The 9883-nt window shown below is 40.3% G+C and overlaps 1 protein-coding gene across 1 annotated transcript; it reads right to left on the reverse strand.

Moving 5' to 3' along the window:
• Positions 1-363: 363 nt before the first annotated feature.
• LOC138755703 (cathelicidin-6-like) lies at positions 364-7766 on the reverse strand. The gene is made up of 4 exons (XM_069922147.1): positions 7521-7766; positions 5627-5737; positions 2588-2671; positions 364-587 (listed from the first exon to the last, which is right to left on the reverse strand). Exons 1-4 carry the CDS (start codon positions 7695-7697, stop codon positions 534-536), a joined length of 426 nt encoding a protein of 141 aa, XP_069778248.1. The 5' UTR covers positions 7698-7766; the 3' UTR covers positions 364-533.
• Between the last annotated feature and the right edge of the window lie 2117 nt (positions 7767-9883).

Genomic DNA, 9883 nt, shown 5'->3' on the forward strand with positions numbered 1-9883 from the left:
GAACCTGATAACTTGCAATTTCCATCGAAAAAAATGACTGCAGATGACGTTTAAAGTGCATTATAAATGGTTAATAAAGATTAAAGATGAAATAGTGCTAAAAATGCTGTAAACCATTTGAAATCATGACAGATGGAATTGCATTCAAACTGCTTCAACCAGCTGAAATCCAGGCATCAGTAAACCATGAAGGTGGACAGCAGGTCTTTAAAATGCAATTAGGGAACTTGTCTGGTAAAGCAGCATGGCTTTTGCTAATGGATCCAACTTATCGATCTCTATTAGAACAGGCAGTGAAAGCATTGTTTTTATTTTCCTCAAAAAAGAATTGGAATGAATTCATTCCAATTTTTTTTAATGTAGTTTGCAATAATACATTTTTATTTATTTCAAGTAAGCTTTTACAGAAAGATTTGGAGAAATTTTCAGAAATTAATATGTTTTACTCATGGGTCATCTTTCTATCTTTTTCCTTGGAGCATCCACTTCCAACGAAGGAATAGAAAATGTTTCAAACAGTGAACTGGAAATTTTTACAGAGGCCTTGTTTGTCTTGCCAATACTGGAACATCAGGTGGCACCTGAAACTTGAAGCACAAAAACAAAGGTATGTCAATGGCCTGAAATTAAAAAAAGAACCTGAAAATACTGACTGGAATGTTAGTAATATTTAAACATTGTACTCTATTTTCATTACAATGTTTTTAGCATCCAGCCAGCTTAACTGTTTTGCTCATTGTAAAGACACTGCAAGAATGCAATACAGTAATGCCTAATCCCAGTTAAACCTATTATTCCTGGTTTTAATTTTGCATAGTAACTTACTGTATTAACTTTATTTTTTCCCTTTCCAGAGATCTGCTGATCTTGCTTATTATTCAAGATTCATGATTCCTTTATAATCATGTAATAAGGACAGTGCAATATTACACAGAGATTGCTTTTGTCTGCCTTAAGGCAGACAGATTCACCATTGGCGGAAATTGCCTGAAACGCCTTTTACAGTCAGAGAGAGAGAGAAGCGAAAGAGAGTCATTTCAGAGTCTTCGAGTGCCTGTGGATTCACCTCCAGTGCTGCCACAGGCCCCTGCAGCATATAGTCCAAACCATCAGCAGCTCGAGCTCCAGATCCGAACCTCCAACATAATCAGGAAACCTTCAGCGCCCTCAACAGCCTCTCGCATCCAAGTTCCAATGCCTGGTACCCCCTCAGCCAGTCTCAAGCAAGTCTCCAGCTGTCCGCTGCCTGGTGTGAATCCCTCGGCCACAGTCGCAGCCTGCAGCCTGTGCGGGTTCCTCACCTCGAGTCACCAACTGCCTTCCCAACTGTGTCCTTCAGCCGCAGAACCCCTCACTGGTCCGCCACTGTGGTCACCGTCCCATGGGTCGTCTCTTCTGCTTTCTCCTTCAGGTTTCTCATAATATGGTTGAGGGACAAATATTAGCTAAGAACTCCCCTATTCTTCTTGACAATATTATCATGTTATCTTTTAACACCAGCTGCGAAGGCAGAGTTATGGTTGTCAAATGTGAAAGCTGGCTTCTCCTGCAATGTAGATTCCCCCTTGGTGCTACAAGGAACTGTTAACATGTTTAAATTCAAGACGTTTGAGTTGATCACAAACCCATACTCTTACTATCCATTATGGAAGAGATGGTGGATCTGGTTCCTCCAATGACTGACGCCTGACTTGTGATGCTTTCCTTTTTTTCAGTTTGAACAAAACAACGCACTTCATAACCTTAGTGTTCAAAATCCATGATCAAACTGAATTATTTTCTCTGCATTGCAGCAATGACCATACTTGCAAATTACTTCACGCAATGCACAAAAACACTGGAGAAACTCAGCAGATTTTGCAGCATCTAAAGGAAGTCAAGATTATCCAAAGTTTTGGGCCTGAGTCCTTTGTCAAGGTGCGAGCAAAGGGTAAGCAGGCACCTGAATAAAAACATTGGGGGAGGAAACGAGAAGAGGGAGGCAGAGGCATGGAGGGGTGCACAGGCTAACAGGTAACAAGTCATAACTGGATATAGGTGGGAGGGTAGAAGAGAAAAAAGCTGAGAAGTGATAGGGGTAGGGGATAGCCCTCTGAATGGAGAGAGGAAGGACAGTGGTAGAGAGCCAGAAGAAAGAGGACAAAGGGGCAGGGAAAGAGTGAGACTCAGGGGAGGGGTTTAACAGAAACTGAATAAGTCAGTGTTAATGCTGTCTGGTTGGAGAGTGTCCAGACAGAACTTTAGTTGTTGTTCCTCCAGTTTTCATGTAGCCTTGATTTGGCAGTGCATGAGAAAACAGATAGATATGTCAGTGTGGGAATCCAGTGTGTAAATAAAACGGTTGGCCACTGGCAGGTCCCTATTATTGTAGCTGACAGAGCGAAGGTGCTCAATGAAACGGTCTGCATCCAGTCTCTCCAGTGTAGAGGAGGCTACAACAGGTGTATGGATGCAGTAGATGACCCCTCCAGTTTCACAAGTACAGATTTATTTAATTGGCTTTGAAGTGCATTGTAATTTCTTGAAGCTGCAAAAGGTGCCATGAAAATGCAAATTTTCTTTCTTTACATTGATCTATCCATCTTACCAAGAAACGTTTGCAATGAACTTGATGCAATTTAAGTTGTCCAAGGGAATTTTGAATAGCTGAAGCGATGCATTTTTTCTTCATCTGATGTGGAGAAAAGTAAAGCATTAAATCATTTTAATGGAATCCTATGAGTAGCTGTAATTATTGTTAAAGTGTAAACTGAAACAAGGAGACGACAGTGGATAAGTACATAACAAAACAGGCCACAGTTTACAGGAACATAAATCTTATGTTGGTTCCTATTCTATATTCTCAGCTGTTTGAGGTACATTAATACATCTCAGCTACTTGCATCAGGGCTGGAAACAAAAATGGCTTCTCTCCTAAATATTATTTGGTTGTGTCTTTTATGTTGCCATATCTGATCAAAGTATGCCACGTAAGTTTTATTTTTCATTCTTGAGATTGCCCATCCTTAGTTGACTCGAGAAGATGGTGCATGGTCATTTGAATTCCTTCATTCCATTTGCAATCTCTGAGAAATTTACAAGGGTTTGGAGGCAACAAAGATGAAGGAATACAAATTATACAGTAAAATCCCTGGAATCTGGCACCTAAGGGGATTGGTAGATGCAGGATAAGTGTATTTTCTGATTGCTTGAGATTTACTTTTACAATGCCTAACCATTAAGAATAAATGGTTTAAAAGAGAAAAGTCAAAAATACTATTCTGTACTTACAATGAACAAATTTCACTTGCATGAATATATAAATCTTAAAGCACTTTATTTTATTATCAGTCACACTGATGGCATGACCGTAGTGGGCCTGATTAGTAAGAATGACAAGTCAGTGTACAGATATGAGGTGCAGTCACTAATGGACTGGTTCAGAGCCAAAAACCTGCATCTGAATGTTAAACTGGATCACTGCCTGGTTTGATAGCTGTGCCTCCTAGGACCATAAGACCCTGCAGAATTGCATTCTGAAGTCAGCAGAAAATATTATTGGGGGATCTCATCCTACCATGAAGGACATCTACAAGACTTGATGCAGGTGAAAGGCAATAAATATTGTGAAGGACTCCACACACCCCTCACATAAAGTCTTCACCTTTTGCCATCTGGTAGGAGGTACTGTAGCACTAGGGCCCATACGTCTGAATTGGGCAACGGTTCTTACCCCCAGGCTATCGGACGCCTGAATTCCCAGAACATGCGTGCATAGAGTACCTTGGTACCAGGGACTCTTACAGTATACATCTTAATAGTTAATATTTTATGTGTTTAACATGATTAAATTCATATTTATGTAAATATGCTCCGTGGTCCTGGAGAAACACTCTCATCTTTACCATGAAAGCATAGTATGAACAATAAATAAAGGTGACTTGACTAGACTGAATTTTTTTTTTAAACATTTAACCATTGCTGCATCTCCAGGTTCCTCCCCCTCCACAGAGCTGCCTGAAAGATGAAAAATAAGATTATAGATAATTAACTACTCCCACCCCCCCCCCAATGGGTTTACAGATAAAGCCTCTGACTGGGGCAACTCCTACTAAGCAGGGAGAAGAAAACACTTTAAAAGAGTCACCCCAGTGGGAAGCTCTTTATCCTGGGCGACGCCATTGCTGCTTCACACAACTTTATTCAAACAGCTGCTTTAAGCAAAGCACGGCCAAGGCAATCCACTGGCTGAATATTTGCTACCATCTTCTCCAAAGTTTTATGTGTTACTTCAGAGAACATTTACTTTTACCATTTTAAATTTACATATTTTTAACCTATTATTTTATTCTTTTGTTTCAATTTATTTTCTTCAATTTTTTTTTCCGGATGCTTGAGACTTGAATTCCGGATACCAGGGGTTTTACTGCATATCTGAGACAAAAATGGTGTGTCGGTTGGAGAAAAACTCCAGGTTAATGGTGTTCCCATGAATGTATTAATTTCATTTTGTTGTATTGGATGGGTTGTCAATAAGCTATGGTGGGTTTCTGAATTGCATTCTGAGGTAGCATATACTACAACCTATTGTGCCAGTGGAAAAGATTGACATCATTTAAATTATTGCAACAGATTGTGCCAGTGGAAAAGATTGACATCATTTAAATTATTGCCACCAGATTGTGAAAGAACATCTGCAGGTCAAAATGATGTGTGAATTGGTGGAGAACATGAAATAAAACATGTAGTTGGCAGATCGTTACTGCTCTTCTCCTCTTTGGTATCAGAGTTGATTTACAGAGGAGGAAGTAGGAAGTTACTTTTGATGTCTCAGTCCATCAGTCCGGAACCAGAAAGAGCATGAGAATTGCCGCTAATCACAGGTGTACTGTTGGCCTGTGAGATTGAGTTAGCTTTGGTCTTCTGGACAAGGGAAAATATGGAAAATCAACCCGAATCTCTGGGCCCAATCCTATCCAGTAACACATGTAAGAATAGAACAGGCCACAAAATATTGCACTATTTCAGAGGTAAAATGGTGCATAAAACAGAAGATGCTAGGAATACTAGACATAGCACAAAGTATCTCACTGAGAGATATTTGATGAGAATTGGGAAACTCTTGGTGGGTGGAGATTGAAGAAGGTGGGAGTAGCACAAAGAACAAAAGCAAGTCCACGAGCAAGGTGGAAAATAAAGATTAAATGACAGAAGAGATGATGGTGCAAAGGAAAAGAGGATAGCAACATAATGAATAAAGATGCAAAAGATGGGTCTCAATGACAAATAACAGCAAGGAAGGAAAACAGTTGTTTTAAGGGGGAAAATGGGATATGAAACTATTTTGATATGGAACTGTTCTGCTTGATGTTGAGTTAAAAAGATGATGCGATTCCTTAAACATGTGTTGAGGCCAATGAGGGGAAGGGAATAGAATTAGAATTTCATGCCACTAGAAAATTTGGGCCAAACTTGTAGATTGTATGGAAGTATTTCACAAAGCAGTGTCCCATTTGCATTTAATATAGTAAATCCTGAACAGCTAGAGGAGTTAATCAAATGGAAATCTACCTTACTTTCAGAATTGGAATGCTACAGATAGACAATCTAACAAAATGTGAAGAAAGGCTGTAGTAAATTCACTTACACCATCTTCCTTGAAAGCACAATCAACTACATCATTGACTTCCCCATCTCGATGACAGATGGTCTCTTGTACAAAGAAGCGAATAATGTATAAAATCAATTGATTGTGAATCTGCAGAGGAAATGAAACAGCAAAACTTTACCAGTAACTAAGTAAGACAAGTGCATACAGAAAAAGATCATTATAAAACATGGAAAGGTCAGTGCCATACTATCATCAATAAAGACCATCACTTCTCCGCGTTAGAGCAAAATGCATCAGTAACTTAATGTCTGACATGGTTGTAGATTTGGTAGTGTGCAGAATTTATAAGATATTGGTGTAAATCTTGGACTAGTGGTTAGTGGTGGGTATTTAAAGGTTACGTTTCTTGTTGATTTGTTGATATTGTTCTTTTCAATTACTTATACCATGCTTGCAAGGTTATTGCACTCTTGCACTGCTGTGCAGTTATCAGTTGGTGTTTTACTGCAAATTTTTCACACAAGAGATGTCTTAGCCCCAATGGAAAGAGGATTTCAAATTCCAATATCAAAACATCTCTCACTTAGTGCTTTTGTGCCACAGTTATATCCATACTGCTTTAGCAGGAACTGACTACCAACAAAAAGTGTGTGGCCTCTGTCGGTCGCGGTCAACCATGGGTACTACGCCTCTGGTAGTAGCTAGAGTGGCCTCTTCAGGGCACAAGCCAGGGCAGAGTAGATATAGAGATCTCTCTGTTTCCCATGCAGTGCGACCCCCCCCCCTCCCTCCCCATGCTAAAGACAGGTTCAAAAGAATGACAAAAGTCGATACAGTTTGGTGCCTGCAGCATCGCAGGAGTTGCCTTGCTGGTGCTGGGCATAGTAGTCTGCTGCCTTCAGAACTCCAACTCCAGATTTTTCCTTGGGGTTTACTCCAAGCCTTTCCTATGAGTGTGTATAGCCACAATGCAATGGAGATTTGAAATTAGAATTTTCCCTCTCCTAGATGAGTTTACATTTGTGGTTAATGAGCCCCATCTGTCCAGAGCAACTAGTTTCAAGGCACCAGTAGCCTGCCTTTACCCCTTCTGCTGTTAGTGAGAACAGCTTCACTGGGAATAAGAACTTTCTTCTTTCTTTGGCTTGGCTTCGCGGACGAAGATTTATGGAGGGGGTAAAAAGTCCACGTCAGCTGCAGGCTCGTTTGTGGCTGACAAGTCCGATGCGGGACAGGCAAACACGGTTGCAGCGGTTGCAGGGGAAAATTGATTGGTTGGGTTTGGGTGTTGGGTTTTTCTTCCTTTGCCTTTTGTCAGTGAGGTGGGCTCTGCGGTCTTCTTCAAAGGAGGTTGCTGCCCGCCAAACTGTGAGGCGCCAAGATGCACGGTTTGAGGCGTTATCAGCCCACTGGCGGTGGTCAATGTGGCAGGCACCAAGAGATTTCTTTAGGCAGTCCTTGTACCTTTTCTTTGGTGCACCTCTGTCACGGTGGCCAGTGGAGAGCTCACCATATAACACGATCTTGGGAAGACGATGGTCCTCCATTCTGGAGACGTGACCCATCCAGCGCAGCTGGATCTTCAGCAGCGTGGACTCGATGCTGTCGACCTCTGCCATCTCGAGTACTTCGACGTTAGGGAATAAGAACTATGCCACATGTAAAGGCCAGGAGTTGAATTTGATTGTCAGAGGCCGTTTGAGATGCATGCCCCACGGAGAGCATTTGTGTAGCACTGGGAACTCGTCCCCATTACCACTCTTTGGCAATGACAACCTTTAGATCCAACAAAAAAGGGCCCTATGATTATAATATGTTCATGATTTTGATACCAACCTTTGACTTACTGACAGAAAATAACAGGCTCTCTCGTACTTTCCTAGGCATGAATGCTTACCTACTTAACTATTTATTGAGAGTCACATAATACCTGAGTTTTCGCAGTAGAAATCTGAAGCAGCTTAAAGAGGTTGGGACGTGTTGAACGCTTGTTGTAATGTGCAGTAGCTGCAGCCGCCACTTCTTCATTGGTGTACCTAGTAGCAGAACCACCAACAGCCAACGTAAGAAAGCCAACAAACAAAACAATCTTCTGAAAAATCTTCATAATCGCCCGATGTATCCTCAGAACATAGAACACACTCTGATTTGAGGGAAGCAAGCTGAGTAGCTTAACTCACAAAAAAAAACAAATGTCATTGAAAATGGTTAATTATTAATATTTCAGTTTGCTGATCATTTTTGTTGTCCACTTGATCATTTTCCAGATTGCAAAACTTGTTTTTCTGAACTTGTGCTTTTTAAGGGAAACAATAACAATTTGCACATGTATGTTTATAAGCAGTTACTCACATTTTCCAGAGCGTGAATGATTCCGAGCTGTATTAACCTGGGCTAATAATCTGAACATCATTTTAAAATGACAGCCATAGATGAGATGATGAAACAAGAGTTTATTTCCAATAAGTAAGAAGTAAAGACACTCCAAAATTCTTTCACCCATACAGGGAGATAAGATATACCAACTGACCACAATATGCCAAATGGTAAAAGAGATCACAAATTTCTGGTATCCCTTGTATCCAGCACCTATGGGGATTGTTAGATACTGGATAAGTGTATTTTCCAGTTGCTTGAGACTTACTCTACACTTGAATTAAGAATAAACAGTTGAAAAGACAAAAATACTATACTGTACTTTCACTTAACAAACTTCAATTGCATTAATATATAACCCTTAAAGTATTTTTACTTTATTTTCAATCACACTCTTTGAAAACATTTTACTGTCGCTGCACCTGCAGGTTCCTCACCCTCCATGGAGCCACCCAAAAGTTGTCTCCAAGAAACTGGGTGCTTCTCTACTCTCTTCACTACTGAGCTATTAATGTATAGTGGAGGGTGGTCATCCCTGGTCCTCCTGAAGTCAACTATCCTCTCCTTTGTCTTATGCATGTTTAGACTCAAGTTGTTATTCCCACACTATTTCTCAAAGAGGATAATTAGAGATAGAATTGATTCACATTTTGAAATGCATGATCAAATTAAGGACAGTCATCTTGGTTTTGTGTGTGGCAGGTCATTTCTTAGCACTTTGAATTTTCTGAGGAGGTTGACAAAGGTGGTCGATGATGGTAAGGGAGTGGATGTTTTCTACAGTTAGGCATTTCAGTTAGGCATTTGAGAAGGTCCTTCAAAGTTAGCTAATCCAAATGGTACAGAAACATGGAATCAATGATGAGTTAATAGTTTAGATACAAAATTAACTCATCCATAGAAGACAGAGGGTAATGGTGGAAAGGTACTATTCTGGCTGGAGATCTGGGACAATTGGTGCTCTGCATAATTCACAATTGGGATCTCTATTGCTTTTGATTTATATAAATGATCTGAGTGAAAAGTAGGTGAGTGAGTATATTTGTAAATGACACAGAGATTGGTGAAGTTATGTATGGTGTAGAGGGCTATCAAAGAATACAAAAGGACATAGATCTCAGCAGTGAAATGGCAGATGGAGTTTAATCCAGACCCATGTGAGTTGTGGCAGTTTGGTAGGTCAAATGTAAGGGAAATGTACACAGTAATGGCCAGACTCTTAAAAGTACTGGGGTGCACAGGGATCTGCGGATTCAGCTCCATTGATCTTTGAAAGTGACCACTCGTGTAGATAGGATGGTAAAGAAGGCATATAATATGCTTGGATTCATGGGCAAGGGCCTGGAGTATATAAAGAAGGAGGAAGTGTTGGAGCCAAATCAAACTTTGCTTAGGCAGTACAGAAAAATATTTGAAGTCTTTGGAAATGATACAGAAGAGATTTACCAGATTTGCCTGATTTAGAGGAATGACCTAATTGGTGAAATTGGACAAATTTGGGTTGTTTTCTCTGAAGCATCAAAGGTTGATAAGTAGTGTATAAAATTAGGAAAGGCATTGATAGGGTCAACTGCCAAAATCTTATTCCCAGGGTAAAGATATATTCCAGAGGGCATGCATTCGAGGTAAGGTGGAGAAAGTTTAAGGTGATGTGGAGGCTGTTATTTTTACACAGAGAGGGGTAGGTACCTGAAACAAGCTGATAGGAATAGTGGTGGAAGCAGATGCAATAGTAATGATTAAGAGGCTTCAAGAGAGACATGTAAATATACAGGGAATAGAGAAGTGTATCAGCAGTGGTTTAGCATAAAATGGGCATTATGTTCAGCAGACATGTGGGCCAAAGTGCCTGCTTCTATGTTGTACTGCTCTATTCAAAAAAAAAGAATGCAAGCCTGGTATTAGAAGTATGATTCA

This window comes from Narcine bancroftii, chromosome 2 (assembly GCF_036971445.1).
Source record: "Narcine bancroftii isolate sNarBan1 chromosome 2, sNarBan1.hap1, whole genome shotgun sequence".
Lineage (NCBI taxonomy): Eukaryota > Metazoa > Chordata > Chondrichthyes > Torpediniformes > Narcinidae > Narcine > Narcine bancroftii.

What these genes read in the sequence shown, in the direction of transcription:
- LOC138755703 (XM_069922147.1), bottom strand. Translation starts at nt 7,697, where the DNA reads ATGAAGATTTTTCAGAAGATTGTTTTGTTTGTTGGCTTTCTTACGTTG. An exon ending in GTGCTTTCAAGGAAGATGGT is followed by an intron (nt 2,672 to 5,626) that starts GTAAGTGAATTT and finishes TCTCCACATCAG; the next exon opens with ATGAAGAAAAAATGCATCGC. An exon ending in TTCATTGCAAACGTTTCTTG is followed by an intron (nt 588 to 2,587) that starts GTAAGATGGATA and finishes TTGTGCTTCAAG; the next exon opens with TTTCAGGTGCCACCTGATGT.